The sequence below is a fragment of the Scyliorhinus canicula genome, chromosome 3, assembly GCF_902713615.1.
Source record: "Scyliorhinus canicula chromosome 3, sScyCan1.1, whole genome shotgun sequence".
In the NCBI taxonomy this organism is placed as follows: Eukaryota; Metazoa; Chordata; class Chondrichthyes; order Carcharhiniformes; family Scyliorhinidae; genus Scyliorhinus; species Scyliorhinus canicula.
Window position 1 is genome coordinate 22,926,368 of NC_052148.1, and position 17,784 is coordinate 22,944,151.

The following is a 17,784-nucleotide window of genomic DNA, read 5'->3' on the forward strand; positions in this document are numbered from 1 at the left end:
ACCTATAACAGGAAGAGGGAAATGGAGAATGGTAATAGCAAAATTAACCTCAGAAATGCCCGGGGTATGATAAATCGATGTTTTTGGTGTTACACTTTCAACTGTCCAACACATTATAATAGTGTTAGGAATTACACATGACATGGAAGAGTTGGATGAGGAAAAAGATAGTGACCAGAAGGAAGGCATTGTCCTATTAACGAACAGTTTTACTCCGGTAATGAGAGTGTTGGTTGCAGAATCCTTCAATTTACTGTATTGGACAGTGGCTGCACATCTACTGTGTGTGGAATTGACTAGTTAAATGTTACCTGGACTCCTTGAATGCCGAAAATCGTAACAAGGTTAAGGAATTTGAAAGTTCCACAAGTTTCAGGTTTGGGGATGATAATACTCTGATGTCGCTGAAAAGAACATAGAACTCTACAGCACAGAACAGGCCCTTCGGACCTCAATGTTGTGCTGAGTGGTAATCCCTTGCAATATTGCCGGAGTGAATCATTTCATTAGCACAGATGTTGTATCAAGTGAGATACCTTTGCTTCTGAGCAGACTGTCAATGAAGAAAGCACACACGAAACTGGATAACAAGAAACAGGATAGGGGCTAGTTTAGCTCACAAGGCTAAATCGCTGGCTTTTAAAGCAGACCAAGGCAGGCCAGCAGCACGGTTCGATTCCCGTACCAGCCTCCCCGGACAGGCGCCGGAATGTGGCGACTAGGGGCTTTTCACAGTAACTTCATTGAAGCCTACTCGTGACAATAAGCGATTTTCATTTTCATTTCATATGGAACAGGACTTACAATTTACACAGTCGGGACACTATTGTATTCCATTACTGGCAAATAATATTTCAAGTGCAGTTCTTAAGGATGTTTTATTGGCAGCTGGAAATGGGACTTTAGCTGATAAATCCGTCTCCTCGGAGGCTGAAAAATGTATTAAAGGATGCAAGGGTAAGGGATGAAGACTATACTAAGCTGATAGAACAGGTCAGTGATCTCGGTGAGGTTTGTCGTAAAAGCCTCCAACTGTTCACCCTATCTATACCCCTAATAATTTTATAAACTTCTATCAGGTTGCCCCTCAGCCTCCGTCTCTCTAGGGAGAACAATCCCAGTTTATTCAATCTCTCCTCATAGCTAATACCCTCCATACTAGGCAACATCCTGATAACCTTCAGATAAAATCGGTTACCATTAGTCTGTATCAAATGATACTCCGCCTTAGCCATAACTAGATCACAAAACAGTTACAATATCCTTCCAAACTTCACACTGCAGAAAAAACTGTCAATAATTTAAAGCATGACAATTAGTTGCCATGAATACCATAGTAATGGCTACACAATTTAATATTTAAAACAAATCAGAAGGTCAAATCGCAGCAGCAGCTCGTTAAGGCTGTTAAATAAAGGTTTAAACAGTCTTTTAAAGGAATATTCATCCAATTTAACACTTCATTATAGTAATGGCAGCTGCAAGAATTAAGCTCTAGCAGGTGTTTGCAACATCTGGCAACTTATTATAGCAACATTTTACACAGATCTATGTCCGAAAGGACAAATCAAACATAATTTGTAATAACTTGATACCAGCTAAACATTCAAGTATATGCTGGGTTAGTTTATTGCAGCAAACCCAACTCGTGAAATATGAAAGTGCCATTAGTGCTCGGAGTTACAGAAGGCAACAAAAGAGTAGAAACTATTTAACTGGTGTTCCTACTTTTGTAACTCCTGCTAGAATGTGCATGTATTATCATAAAATTTATGTCATGTTGTTAAATACGATCTGAACAGTATATTTGTATGGTCATCTTGAAATTGCAAAACAACCAATACTGTCTTGTGTTAAAGCAGCAATAGAACTTTGTACTCATTGCATACTTGGGACAAATTGCCAGCTGTGCTGGTGCAAAGGCAGCTTGTTCATTATAAGAAATAAATCCTGGGCTGCCTATCTTGCCGCCAGCAGACCTCAGTTTAGTCGCAGGAGCTGAAGCGGCAGCAGCGTTTGGAGCAGGCTACAAGGGAGGAGCTTGCAGCCCTTGTGAAGTTGGGTAACAGTCCTGCTCCTTCAACTCCATCAGAGCTAAATAACATTAAAACAAAATTCATCATTGTGACCAACTAATCAAGTGGTCCTTTGTCTGCTTTTTTTTTTCATTCTTTCATGGGATGCGGGCGTCACTGGCTGAGCCAACATTTATTGCCCATCTTGAATTGCCCTTGGACTGAGTGGCTTGCTAGGTTATTGCAGAGGGCATTTCAGAGTCAACCACATTGCTGAGGATTTGGAGTCACATGTAGGCAAGGCTAGGAAGAGGTTTCCTTCCCTAAAAGGACATTAGTGAAGCAGGTGGATTTTTACGACAATTAACAATGGTATCAGGTCATCGTGAGACTTTTAATTCCAGATTTTCTATTGGATTCAAATTTCAACATCTGCCCTGGTGGGATTCAAACCCAGATCCTCAGAGCATTACCCTGGGTCTTTGGATTACTAATCCAATGGCAATACCACTTTGCCACTGCTTTCCTTTTTGAAATGTGTTCCATAATTCAGCCTGTTCTACCAACCACAAGTATGATTATGGATCATTGTTTGCACCTTCCAATTTCTTAACTCTTCCACCTTCAATTTGCGAAGAGTTTCCTAGGTGAACAACTTTATTAGCCAGTGCGCGACTCTGTTAAAGTCACATTGATTGCTCAGGAGAACCTTCTTAGGTGATTTATTTTTCCAAAGATGCTCTTTCCTTAATGTCTCTTTCCAGGAGACATTAAGAGCCAATCATATATAGCCCTAATCCATAAAGGGTGAATGGTTTCTTTCCTAAAGGACATTAAGAAAATACCTGAGTTTTAACCAATATCCTGGTCTTCCATGCTGGAATTTGAACTGATGACCTTTCATTTGTCAACACTGTGCAATAACCGTTACACAACTGCAATGGTGGATTAATTGGTTTGTTTCAATATAGCGTTTACATTCGACTCTATTGGGTTTTCAAGAACTATTATAGTTTGAGAAGATCTACAAATAACTGGCAAAAGCCAATGTTAGCCTATAATTGGCTAAGCAATGTCAGACGTTTTCGATTACAGGTCATCAGCCCAAAATATTGACGTTTCTCTCTCTAAAGATGCTGCCTCGCCTGCCAAGTATTTCCAGCATTTTGTTTTCAACAACTTAATCCAAGGACCTTGCGCACAAAGCCACTGCACATTTAATAAAGCACACATCAGTTATATGTTACTTTTTAGCCAGCTGTAAATAAACTGGGAATCATTTTGTTTCAATTTTATCAGCAGATTATTCCTCCCGTCATACATACATAGAAAATAGAAGCAGAAGCCGCATTTGGAGTATTGCGTACAGTTCTGGTCGCCTCATTATAGGAAGGACGTGGAAGCTTTGGAATGGGTGCAGAGGAGATTTACCAGGATGTTGCCTGCTATGGAGGGAAAATCTTATGAGGAAAGGCTGATGGACTTGAGGTTGTTCTCGTTAGAGAGAAGAAGGTTAAGAGGTGACTTAATAGAGGCATACAAAATGATCAGAGGGTTAGATAGGGTGGACAGTGAGAGCCTTCTCCCGCGGATGGAGGTGGCTAGCACGAGGGGACATAGCCTTAAATTGAGGGGTAATAGATATAGGACAGATGTCAGAGGTAGGTTTTTTACGCAAAGAGTGGTGAGGCCGTGGAATGCCCTACCTACAACAGTAGTGCACTCGCCAACATTGAGGGCATTTAAAAGTTTATTGGATAAGCATATGGATGATAATGGCATAGTGTAGGTTAGATGGCCTTTAGTTTTTGACTTCCCATGTTGGTACAACATCGTGGGCCGAAGGGCCTGTACTGCGCTGTATCGTTCTATGTTCTAGGAGGCCATTCGGCCCTTCGAGCCTGCTCCTCCATTCATTATGATCATGGCTGATCATCAAATTCAATACCCTGGAGCCTTCCTCCCCATATCCCTTGATCCCTGTAGCCCCAAGAGCTATATCTAATTCCTTCTTAAAATTACACAACATTTTGGCATCAACTACTTTTTGTGGTAGTAAATTCAAAATTCACCACTCTCTGGCTGAATTTCTCCTCACCTCAGTCCTAAAAAGGTTTACTCCTATCCTCAAATTATGACCTTGGTTCTGGACTCCCCCACCATCTGGAACATTCTCATCTCCCCAGCGTTTTAAATAAGGTATAGATTGAGGATAGCTCAGTTGCTTGAAAAATAAAAGCATTAAAGTATTTGAATACAGGACGGGAGAGTGTGATTAAATTAGGTAGCGCACATGGAGAAAAACAACAACTTGTTGACACATAACAGACTCCGAATAAAAGGAATAGCAACAACATGGATACATAAGGAGGTTTCAGATGGATAGATAGGTTGAGTGCCATAAGGTTTACAGCATGAAAACAGGCCTTTCAGCCCAACTTGTCCATGCCGCCCAGTTTTTACCACTAAGCCAGTCCCAATTGTCAGCCTTTGGCCCATATCCCTCTGTAACCAGATTTCCCATACAACTGTGTAAATGCTTTTTAAGAGACAAAATTGTAACCGCCTCTACCACTGCCTCTGGCAGCTCGTTCCAGACGCTCACCACCCTGTGTGTGAAAGAATTGCCCCTCTGAACCCTTTTGTATCTCTTCCCCCCTCACCTTAAACCTATGCCCTCTAGTGTTAGACTTCCTTACCTTTGGGAAAAGATGTTGACTATCTACCTTATCTATGCCCCTCATTATTTTATAGACCTCTATATGTTCACCCCTAAGCCTTCTACGCTCCAGGGAAAAAAGTTACAGTCTATCCAGTCCAGGTAGCATCCCAGTAAATCTTTTCTGCACTCTTTCTAGTTTCATAATATAGTTTCTATTATAGAGTGACCAGAGCTGTGCACAGTATTCCAAGTTGTTCAATTTGGCAGGAAGAATAAAAAAGCAGAAAATAGCTGCAGAATTCTAGGCGCTCTCATGCACGAGTCCCAAATACATGGTGTACAGCAAATAATTAAGAACACTATTCTTTAGGAGAGGGAGTGAACATAAAAGTAAGGGTGTCATGCATCAGTTATAAAGGGCATTGGTGAGTCCACATTTTATTGTGCACAGTTTTGGTCTCCTTATTTAAGGAATTATTTGGAAGAGGTTCAGAGAGGATTTGCTAGAATGAGCAGGTTATCCCATGAGTAAAGGTTAGACAGACACGGCTCATTTCCATTAGAGTTTAGAAGAATGAGGCTTAACTTGATTGAAATACACAAGATCCTGAATGGTCTTGACAAGGTGGATGTGGAAAGGATGTTTCCTCTTGTGGAAGAGACCAGAACTAGGGGGCATTAGGGTTTAAAGGAGGATTGCCCTTTCAGGACAGAGATAAGGAGAATTTTTGTCTCTGAGGGTTGTGCAATTTTGGAACTCTTTTTTAAAAATTACTTTGTTCCCTCCATGGGGCTGGTTTAGCACAGGGCTGGAAGCAGGCCAAGGCAGGCCAGCAGCACAGTTCAATTCCCGTACCAGCCTCCCCGAACAGGCGCCGGAATGTGGCGACTAGGGGCTTTTCACAGTAACTTCATTTGAAGCCTACTTGTGACAATAAGCGATTTTCATTTCATTTAATTTAATTATCAGAGTTACAAAATCAGAGCGTGGACATGGGTAAACCCCTAATCCAGCTCCTCGCCTGCTCCAAAAAACAATTCAAATTGAATCCAATTCATGGTCCCTGCAAGAGACGGACCAGATCCAGGCATTACCACCTGACCTCATGCTTATCTGAGCCGAAAGGCACAGATAGATTGATTCCCTTACCGATTAAGAATCTAACTTTATTGGGGCTAGGTGGAAATGAAGAATTTGAAACAAACAGATCAGCCATGTTCTCATCAAATGGTGGAACAGGCTCAAGGGGCGCTACGCCTACTTCTGTAAAATTGGTCAACTGACAGAACAAAGGGTGTGGTAAAGAACCGTAAAAAAAGGTTTTGGGGGGGGGGGGGGGGGGGGGAGGAGGAAAGAGTTCCCAGGAAAGATCCTCTCACCACCTACCCTGGCAAAGCTCCTCAGAATCTTTTTGATAAGATCACCTGTCATTCTTCAAAACATCAGTGGGTATAGGCCCAACCTTTTCTCAAAAGACAACACCTTCATCTCAGTTATCAGTTAAGTGTACCCCCCTGAACTGTTCCCTCCTTAAGTAAGGAGACTAAAACTGTACATAGTACTCAAGGTGTAGTCTTACCAATGTACTAGACAGTTGTAACAAGGCTTCCCCACTTTTGTACTCCACCCCCAATGTTCCATTTGCACTCCTAATTACTTGCTGTACCTACACAACATTTTGCAATTCATGTACAAGGGTCTTTCCATTTAAATAATTTTCTGCCTCTCTTTTCTTCATGCCAAAGTGGGCAACCTCACATTTTCCAATTTATACTCCATATGCCAATTTTTTGCCCACTTAAGTAACCTATGCAGACTCACCACCTTGAGGCAGCAGTGCTAACCACTGCACCACAATGCCGCCTCAGCTAGTTTCCTTTCCTGCTGCAATTTGCCCTCTATTTTTTCTTATCCCTTGCAGGTCTCCAAAATTGTCCCAATCTTCAAGCCTAGCACTAACATTTTTCGCACTGTATGTCCCCTTTTTCAATTTGATCCCATCCCAAATTTAGCCACTGATGGTGAACCCTTCTAGTCAGATCTTTCTCATGACATAGAAATCCAGAGATATTTTTAAACTTTGTTTGGCACTGGAATGACCTTAACTGGAGTAGTGTGTGCAGTATTAGTCTACATTTTCTGTAAAATAAATTAATTTACTGGAGTACGTACCAAAATAATAATAATAATAATCTTTATTGCCACAAGCAGGCTTACATTTAACACTGCAATGAAGTTACTGTGAAAATCCCCATGTCGCCACATTCCGGCGCCTGTTCGGGTACACTAAGGGAGAATTCAGAATGTCCAATTCACCTAACAGCACATCTTTCGAGATTTGTGGGAGAAAACCAGAGCACCCGGAGGTAACCAACGCAGACGCAGGGAGAACGTGCAGACTCTGCACAGACAGTGACCCAAGTCAGGAATCGAACCTCGGACCCTGGAGCTGTGAAGCAGCAGTGCTAACCACTGTGCAAAAAGGAATACATGGCTAATTAAAGAAAATAACATACAAGACAGACTGCAGCCCAACTGCGTTAATAGGATCCAAGTTGACATGAAGTCAAAACCAAGATGCCGAGCTTATCTTTGTTGAGAGTTGATTAATTTTGTTCAGTTTCACAGCTCTCCACCCACACATCCAGTGTCCCAGCTCTCCTATTTGTATGTGCTCAAAGTACTTAATCAAACAATACTCATCACCTGTGTATCCTAACATAATAAGGACATAGCATTAACAAGCTGTTCAATGCCAGTGTTTATGCTCTGCATGAACCCCCTCCTATCTCTATTTTATCGCATCTGCAAGCATCATCTCTCGTCCATGCACCCATTTACATAACTATTCCACGATTGTGGTTATGTTCCAATTTAGGTGAAGAAGTTCTTCAAGAATTCCCCATTAGATTTATTAGTGACAATCATATTTATGATCTCCAGTTTTCGACTCCCCATTAGCAGAACAATTTTACATTTGTTAGTAATATTCTATTGCCATATCACCCCAAACATGCTCCTAGTTTTCACCTGAGATTACATTTAGGCTGAGTTTGCAAATAATATTGATATTCCAAGACCATTATTGCTTCAGAATGTTTCTGGTGGACGGTGGCATAGTGGTATTGTCTCTGAACTAATAATCTAGTAACCCAGGCTAATGCTCTGGGGGCACACTTTCAAATCCACCATAGCAGCTGGTGGAATTTCAATTCAATTAATAAATTCTAGAACTGATAGCCAGTCTTAGTAATGGTGAGAATCAATTATCATTGGTTGTTTTTAAAAAAACACCTCATTCATTCATGTCCAAAAGGGATGGAAATCTGCTAATCCTTACCTGGTCTGGCCTACATGAGACTCCAGACCAACATCAACATTGGACTCTTAACTGCTCTCAAGGGCGCTATTAGGGATGGCCTACAATTGTTGGCCTTGCTGGTGATTCCCTCACCCCATAAATGAATTAAAGAAAAGGTGAAACAACTTTTCAAAATCATTCTGATACTGGCATTATTAGCAACATACATAAAGGATTTGCTGTCACATTCCACGTGGGGATTCTCTTAAGGGATCAAATGTTGAGTTAACATTACAATACAAAAATATCATGGAACTGATATTTCTTGATTGACGTTGAAAGAAAAATCTAATTTGAGAGCACAATGTTTTGGGCCATCAGTGATTGATTTTTGCCTTTTCTTGAATTCGACTACAAGAAAATATTACAGAAAATTCTATCCTAATTCACCATAAGTAGTCATTCCTTACAGCTTTTGCCTTCAACACAATGTTAAACTCACTGCTATCCTGTGCACTTCCCCTCGGGCCTGGATGTCCCCTTGGAATGTGTGACTAAAATGGTGAAAAACCCGAGAAGCAATATTGAATAATTCCACTGACATTCAGTCAGCATGTGACTCCAAAGCATTCTTTTTTAAATTGTTGATAATGGCACTTACCCCATCATAATACCTCAGTGCAGCCACGTGGTTCTTTGGAATTGTCATGCTGCCAGAGCGAGGGTGAATAAATAAGATTCCTTCTGACAAAATTAAGAGTTTCCCTAAAATAAAAATATATATAACTTATTCGTTGGCCTTATTAATTTTTAAATAATTTTATTAAAGGCATTTTCATTTTCTTTACAAAACACAAAATACAACCATCTGTATTCAACAATCATATAACACAGCCTCCCCACTACCTTAAACATCCCACACACCTCGTTTTATAGCTAGAAAGCAAAATAATAACTGTAACACAAAATAAAAAGGCTAAAACCCCCCCAAACGCTGATGTTTACAGATCCTTAAAAGGAAATGAACGACCACCACCTCAAGAGGAACACTTCCTCTGACTCTCCTAACGGCTAACTTTATCTCCGCTAGATGCATGAATTCCACCAAGTCACTCACGCACCCCCTTGCCTTGGGCGACTCAGGATCCCACCACCCTAGCAAGATCTGACTCAGGGTTATCAGGGAGGCAACGGGCAATACATCAGCCACTCCCCCCACATGCACTCCCAGATCCTCTGGAACCCCAATTTCGGCACCCACATGCTCAGAGCCACCTTCGCCCCAAGAATCTTTGACATGGTGCCAGAGTAGGATTCCCAAAAGGCCACTAATATGGGCAGGACCTAAACATGTGAGCATGGTTCGCCGGACCCTTTAAACACAGCCCACATTTATTCTCCACTTCTGAGAAAAATAGACTCATCCGTGACTTTGTCATGTGCATTCCATGTGCCTCTTTTAAATTGAATTAAACTTAATCTCGCACAAGAGGAAGTCACATTTACTCTCCAAAGGCCTCACCCCAACACCCCTCCGCCCCCATCAAATAGCCCACCCAGCCCCTCCTCCCATTTCCTCCAATGAGGCTCTTTCCCCTCCATTAACTGCCCGTAGATATCAGAGACCCAACCCTCCCCTATCTCATACTGGGACACAATTGTTTCAAGCAACAAAGGGGGTGACCAACTGTGGAAATGTGGCCAGCTCCTTCCTAACAAAATCCCTAATCTGTGGAACTGAAACCCATTCCCCTTTGAAAACTCTGCAAACCTGCCTTCTATGAATAAATCCCTAAACCTCTATCCCCTCCCGCTCCCACGCCTTATACACTGCATGTAGCCCTGCTGGAATAAATCTGCGACTGCCACAGATCGACACCCACAATGACATGCCCTCAATCTTAAATGCTGCCAGAACGGATTCCAAACCCTTAAGGAGGCTACCACCACTGGGCTCGTGGAATACTTAGCCAATGATTACAGAAGTGCCCTCAAACATGTACCCCTACATGAGACGTCCTTCACCCACCCTAACACCGACCCCTCTTCCACAACCCACCTTTTTGGCGGTTGCCACCTAGTAATACTTCAAGTTCGGCAGGATCAAGCACCCACCACCAAGATACCCTCCTTGCCCAAATAAAGTCAGAGATCATCCTATTTAACTCTGAGAAAACAATTCAGGCATGAAAATCGAGAGACTTTGAAAAACAAACAAAAACTTTGGAAGACCCATAATCTTCAGGGTCTGAACCCGCCCCGCCAATGATAAAGGAGGGAGGGGGGGGGGGGGGGGGGGGGGGGGGGGGGGGGGGGGGGGGGGGGCATCCCTACTCTTGAAATCCTCCTTCACCCTGTCCACCAAATTAGCCAAATTCAATTTATGTAGTTGAGCCCAACTATGTGCCACCTGTATTTCAAAATAATGAAAGTTCGACTTGACCAACGGGAACAGTAACTTGTCCAACCCACTCCTCCTGTACCTGAGCATTGACCAGCACCTTGCTCTTTCCCACATTAAGCTTTTGTCCTGATAACAACACAAATTCCACCAGAATCCCAATAACCCTATCTGCTAGCAATTGTGTCCATGGCATAGAGCACAAATTGTCCGCATACACTCTATGTTCCACGCCCCCCTCTCTCTAATCCCCTCCACTCCATTGAAGCCCAAGCGCCATCGCCAATGGCTCATTCGTCACTGCAAAATGCAATGGGTACAGTTAACATCCCTGCCTCATTGCCCAGTGCAGGCAAAAATACCCTGAGCTTGCAGTGTTAGTGCATACACTCAACCTGGGGGCCCTGTACAATATTTTAATCCAACCCAGCCCCAAATCAAACTGATCCAATACTTTAAAAAGGTACTCCCAGTCAACTCAGTTAAACGCTTTCGCTACGTCCATGGATATGATCTCTGAAGGGGGTGTCCAGAGATGAGAGCCAGCACGACATAGTTCTACATAAAATTAGTTTATTAAGGATTGAGATTAATCATACAAAGTATACCCAGTAATCATTATTAACCATTAAACCTGTATTTTTAGGACATAGCAGTAATAAGCCTTTAAACTCTTGCTACAAGCAGTGGGCACAATGCATGGATTAACTTGCCCATGTTTTTGAGACAAACAGGATTGTGTGGTCAGCAAATAACAGTCAACTTGGGAAACAGTTCTTATCGGTGCCCCCAATATCCTATCCTAGACAATCCATGCTGCAAAGAGGTAACCGATTTTGGCATCCTGCCCCTGGATAAACAGTGAGGTGGACAGGAACTGGCTACGAAACATGGGATGGGAATGTCAGAAAAACAACTTTATATGGACACAAAATCCTGGTAAACAACAGGTGACAGGATGGGGTTAAATCATGAGCTGATCACAAGTCATCATTTTGCTTAAAGTAAATTTTACTGGATAATATAAAAATGACAGCTCCAAGGATTGGATCAAGTCCAACTGGGGTGGGCTATTGATTTTTTGGGAAATCCTATAATTGGCGTGTTCTTACCAGTATTGGACAGATTGATCTTGGCATTTATCCAGATCTTTCTCTCATGTACATAAACCAAGTTTGGAATAATAAAGCCGTCTTAACCATTTTGATGTGTCTGCAGAACTGTGTATTAAGCTGAGCCATAAGAGGGAGGTACCCCACGTAAGAGATGGCTCAATACTCAGGCCTTGGAAACGCACCGCCCACTCAACTCAGTCAAACGCCTTCTCCATATCCATGGATATGATCACTTCCCTTTCCTGACCAGTCAGTGGCATCATCACCACTTCCACAACCTCCTGATATTTGACAATAACTGTCGCCCTTCACAAACCTAGTTTGGTCCTTGGCTATCACCCCCGGCACACAATACTCCAGGGGCGTCGCCAACACCTCAGCATCCATATTCTGAGCGATATTGCTCCTCTGCAGCTTTATCTTTCTTTAAACTAAGCTAAATCGATGCTTGTCCCAGCGTGGGCAGAAGCTCCCCCTTATCTACTGAGTCGTTAACCATTTCCACTAGGAGCAGCTCCAACTACGTAGCAAACCTTTTGTAGAATTCCGCTTGGAATCCATCCAAGCCCAGGCCTTCCCAGACTACATCTACCCAATGCAACTTGTCACCTCCGCCAACCCAAATGGGGCACACCAGCCATGGTAATGCCATTGAATGTCATGGGGCAGTGTTTAGATCCTTTCTTGCAGGTGGTCATTGCCTGGCACTTGTGATGCGAATGTAACTTGCCACTTGTCAGCCCAAGCCTGGATATTGTCAGAGTATTGCTGCATTAGGACATGAATTGCTTCATTATCCAAGGTGTCGTGAATGGTGCCGCAAACAACCCCACTTCTGACCTGATGGTGGAAGAGAGGTCATTGATGAAGAAACCGAAGATGGGTGGGCCTATTAGTGAGCACAGGGTTGACCGGTAAAGAGACTTTGTGGGTTAGGATTTGGGCACATTAATGGCTCATATTCAATACTCACCAGACTAATAGCTGGAATGGGTGAGTTGTCTAATGAGGAACAGTTAAGACAGGCTGGACTTGCATGCACTGGAGTTCAGAAGATTAAGAAGTGACTTGATTGAAACATAAAAGATCCTGAGGGGTCTTACCAGGGTGGATGTGGAGAGGATTTATCCTCTTGTGGGAGAATCTAGAACTCGGCAGCACCCATTTAAAACAGAATGCTTCAAAATATTTTCACTCAGAGGATCGTGAGTCTTTGAAACTCTCTTCCTGAAAAGGTTGAGGAAGCAGTCTTTGAATATTTTTAAGCCAGTGTTGGATAGATTCTTGGTAAGCACAGGGGTCGTAGATTATCGGGAGCATGCGGAGTGCAGATTTGAGGTGACACATTTTCTATGTTATTATCTACAGACTATGTTAAGTGACAGAAATTTTACTTCATAGCAAAGTATCTAAATGTATTTTAAAAATATGTAACATAAAAGACCAGTCACGAGGGTTATTGTTCTAAATCTTTTTTGAAACATTCACCTACTTTCAAATGTTTGACTTTTGAAGAAGCTTTATAGGATCATACAAGCAGGCTCCGCCATTCAATATCATCATAGCTGATCAACACTATCCCCATGTCCATTTATCATTAGTATTTAGAAATCTGTCAATCGCTGCTTTAAACATCCTCAGCTTCCACAGCCCTCTGAGGTAGAGAAGCCCAACAATTCTCAACCCCTAATTTTGAAATATTTTCCCTGGTTCTAGATTCCCCAACTAGGGGGAATATCTTGCCTGCATTTACCCTGTTTTTTGTTTAAGTATTCTGCAGGTTTCAATGAGGTCACTTTGAAACTCTAGAGAACACAGGCCCAGTTTCTCCAATCTCTCTTCAAAGGTTAGTCGAGTCATCATGGGAACAAATCTGGTGAATCTTCGTGAACACCCTCCATGGAATAATAACCATTCCAAATGTTTAATGGACCAAAGATCACACAGCACTCCCAACGATAACGACATCCCCATGGGCAGCGAGACAACTACTAGAGGAACTGTTCGAAGCGGGAAAATTAGGAGGGGGAAACTGCGGAGACATGTACGGGCGACTGTTGGGAAAAGCACACTTCCCATTGGAAGAGACTAGAAGAAAATTTGGAGGAAGATCGAAGGATCAAATTAGGGTGGGGGCTCTGGGGCAAAGCACTGAACAGGGTCAGCTCTACCTCCACATGCACAAGGCTAAGCCTAATGTAACTGAAAGTGGTACACAAAGCACACTTAACCAGAACCCGAATGAGCAGGTCCTTCCCGGAGGTGGAGGACAAATACAAACGGTGTTGGGGAGGCCCGGCCAACCACACCCACATTTCTGGGTCAGGTTCTGGGCAGCCTTCTTTGAGGCAATGTCCAAGGTTGTGGGGGCGAGGATGAAGTCATGCACAAAAGTGGCAACAAAACAGCATTGAAAAGTGAGAGAGAGAGAGAGAGAGAGGAGAGAGAGAGAGAGAGAGAGAGAGAGAGAGAGGAGAGAGAGAGAGAGAGAGAGAGAGAGAGAGAGAGAGAGAGAGAGAGAGGGGGGGGGGGGGGGGGATATGTCTACTATGTACCACAATGAAAACCAATAAAGAAAACATGATATACAAGAAAAAAGTGGGGGGGGGGGGGGGGGCTTGGAGGCTTACTCCAATGTGGACATTTGCTAACTGTAATGGATTTGTACAGACCTGTGTATTTCAATCTTCGTTGTGCACACGAGAAAAACCTAATAAAACATTTTAAAATCAGAGGTCTGCTCCACCATTCAATCATGGCTGATATTTTCTCAGCCCCTTTCTCCTCCCTTCTCCCCATAACCCCTGATCCCCTTATTAATCAAGAACCTATCTATCTCTGTCTTAAAGACACTCAATGATTTGGCGTCCACAGCCTTCTGCGGCAATGAGTTACACAGATTCCCTCTGGCTGAAGAAATACCTCATCTCTGTTTTAAAGGATCATCCAATCAGTCTGAGGCTATGACCTCTAGTTCTAGTTTCTCTTACTAGTGGACACATCCTCTCCTCGTCCACTCTATCTAGGCCTCAGTATCCTGTAAGTTTTGATGAGATCCTCCCTCATCCTTCTAAATTCCATCGAGTGTAGACCCAAAGTCCTCAACCGCTCCTCACAAGACGAGTCCTTCATTCCTAGGGTCGTTCTTGTGAACCTCCTCTGGACCCTGTCTAAGGCCCGCACATCCTTCCTTAGATACGGGGCCCAAAACTGCTCACAATATTCCAAATGCCTTATACAGCCTCAACAGTACATCCCTGCTCTTATAGAGAGAGCTAGAATACATGAATGCTAACATTGCATTTGGCTTCCTAACTGCCAACTGAACCTGCATGTTAACCTCAAGAGAATCCCGAGCTAGGACTCCGAAATCCCTTTGTGCTTATGATTTCCGAAGCCTTTTCCAACATGGAAAATAGTCTGTACCTCTATTCTTCGAACCAAAGTGCATAACCTCACACTTTTCCACATGGTATTCCATCTGCCACATCTTTGCCCACTCTCCTAACCTGTCCCAAGTCCTTCTGCGGCCTCCCTGCTTCAACACAACCTGTCCCTCTACATATCTTTATATAATCTGCAAATTTCGCAATGATGCCCAGTTTCTTCTTCCAGATCACTGATGTTCATCGTGAATAACTGTGGTTCCAACACTGACCCCTGCGGAACACCATTAGTCAACGGCTGCCATCCGGAAACAGAGCCCGTCATCCCCTCTCTGCCTTCTGTCAGTCAGCGAATCCTCTATCCATGCTTTCCGCCCAACACCGTGGGCTCTTATCTTATTTAGTAGCCTCCTGTATGGCACCTTGTCAAAGGCCTTCCGGAAATCCAAATTGGTCATGTCCACTGGTTCTCCTTTGTCTAACTTCCTCGTTACCTCCTCAAAGAATTCTAACAGATTTGTCAGGCATGACCTCCCCTTGATGAATCTGTGCTGACTCACTCTATTTTACCATGTACTTCTAAGTACTCCGCAATCTCATCCTTAATAATAGACTAAAATCTTACCACCAACCGAAGTCAGGCTAAACAGGCCTATAATTTCTGGTGTTCTGCCTCCCTCCCTTCTTAAACATGGGTGTTACATTAGCCAATTTCAAATCCTCTGAGACCCTCCCTGCCTCCAATGATTCCTGAAATATCTCCACTGATGCCTCCACAATCTCCTCAGTTATCTCCTTAAGAACCCTGGGGTGCAGTCCACCTGGTCAGGGCGATTTATTCACTGTCAGACCTTCCAGTTTCCCCAGCACCTTCTCCTTAATGATGGCCACAAGACTCGCATCTGCTCCGATTCTCGAAGTTCTGGTATGTCACTGGTGTGTTCTACTGTGTAGGCTGATGCAAAGTACCTATTCAGTTCCTCTGCCATTTCTTTGTTCCCTATTACTTCTCCAGCCTCATTTTCCAGTGGTTCAATGTCCATTCTTGACTCTCTCTTACCTTTTATATATCAAAACAAAACTCTTGCACAATCTTCTTTTATAAAACTATCTAGCTTACACATATTTCATCTTCTTCCCCATTAGTGCTTTTTTAGTTGTCCTCTGTTGCCTTTTAAAGAACAAAGAAAAGTACAGCACAGAGTCAGGCCCTTCAAGCTCGTGCCGATCATGATGCTCTAACTAAAAACAAAACCTTCTGCCCTTACATGGTCCGTATCCCTCTATTTCGTCCCTATTCATGTACCCATGACACCCACCACTCTTTGCATGAAAAACCTACCCCACACATCTCCCTGAAATTTGTCCCCTCTCACCTTGAACATGTGCCCCTTGTAACTGACACGTCCACCCTTGGAAAAAACCTCTGACTATCCACCAAGGCTTCCCAATCCTCTGGCTTCCCACTAATCCTCACCACTTTGAATGCTTTTTCCTTTGCTTTTATGCTGTCCTTGACTTCCCTCATCAGCCATGGTTGCCCTGTCCTTCCCTTAGCATGTTTTCTCTTCCATAGAATGAATTTCTACTGTGCCTCCTGAATAACCCCAAATATTCCAGCCATTACTGTTCCGCTGTCTTCCCTGCTAGCTCCCGTTCCAATCAACTCTGGCCAGTGTCCCTCGTGTCTTTCCAATTATCTGTGCTTAACTGTAAAACCATCACCTCTAATTCCAGCTTCTCTCTCTCAAACTGCAGGGTAAATTCCTGCCGCTTTCTATACTCTTATGTTCTATTGTGTTTCTGAAACTTTACTGACCTCTCTTACGCCCTCGGTCCCTTTAACTAGTTTAATGTCCTCATCATTAACCTGAACTCCAACCTTCTCCTTTTTTTGATTTTCCAATTTTCCATACAACCAAACTCTCCCCCCACTATTTAGTTTAAAGCCCTATCTACATCCCTGGCTGTACGATTCACCAGGACTCTGGTCGCAGCTGGATTCAGGTGAAGTTCGTCTCATCGGAACAGTTCCCTTATTCCCCAGCACTTGTGCCAATGTCCCATGGGTTCAAACCCATTTCTCTCAAACCAGCCTTTGAGCCACACATTTGTCTTTTTAATCTTATTGACTCTGTGCTAATTAGCTCAGGTAGTAATCTGGAGATTATTACCTTTTTGGTTCTGGTTTTTAAATTTAGCCCCTAGCTGCTCATATTCCTTTAGCAGACCCTCTGTCCTGTTCTATCTATATCGTTGATACCGAAGTGGACCAAAACAACTGGATCTTTACCCTCTCTCTATCTCTGCAGCCCAGATGAGAGATCCCCAATCCAAGCACCAGATCCTTCAGAACTCTCAATCCCGGTCACAGAGAACAGTGCCTATACCCTGAACTATACTATCCCCCCCCCCCCCCCCACCCCAACTTCAATGACTCCCTGTACCATGGTGCTGTGGTCAGTTTACTCATCCTCCCCACAGTCCCTGCTCTCATCCTGGCAGGAGCAAGAATACAAACCTGTTGGACAAGACAAGACAAGGGCTGAGGCTCTTGCAACCCTACCTCCTGGATCCCTCTACCTACCTCACTCACAGCGTCTAGGTAACTCTCCTCCTCCACAATGTGTAGCAGTGTCCGAAGCTCAGACTCCAGCTCATCAATTCTGAGCCATTCCTCAAACAATACTTGCTGCAGATGTGTTCACTAGCACATCACCTGGCCCTGCATCTCTATTTTATTAATTAGTCCTTAATTTGGATTTTTAGTTTAAATTTCCAGCTGAATTTTAGTTGAATATAAAATATTTCTCCTTTTTACCTCCAACTGAAAGTAAGGGTGGCATGGTAGCACAGTGGTTAGCACTGTTGTTTCACAGCGCCACAGTCCCAGGTTCTATTCC

At 43.2% G+C, this 17,784-nt stretch overlaps 1 protein-coding gene across 1 annotated transcript in view; it reads right to left on the reverse strand.

Annotated features, from left to right (window-relative positions):
* Positions 1-17,784, reverse strand: part of c3h20orf194 (chromosome 3 C20orf194 homolog) — a 257,070-nt gene that overhangs the window by 103,042 nt on the left and 136,244 nt on the right. The window contains exon 21 of the mRNA XM_038793206.1: positions 8,641-8,744. Within this exon, the coding sequence (XP_038649134.1) occupies positions 8,641-8,744 (104 nt within the window). The remainder of the gene's footprint in view (positions 1-8,640; positions 8,745-17,784) is intronic.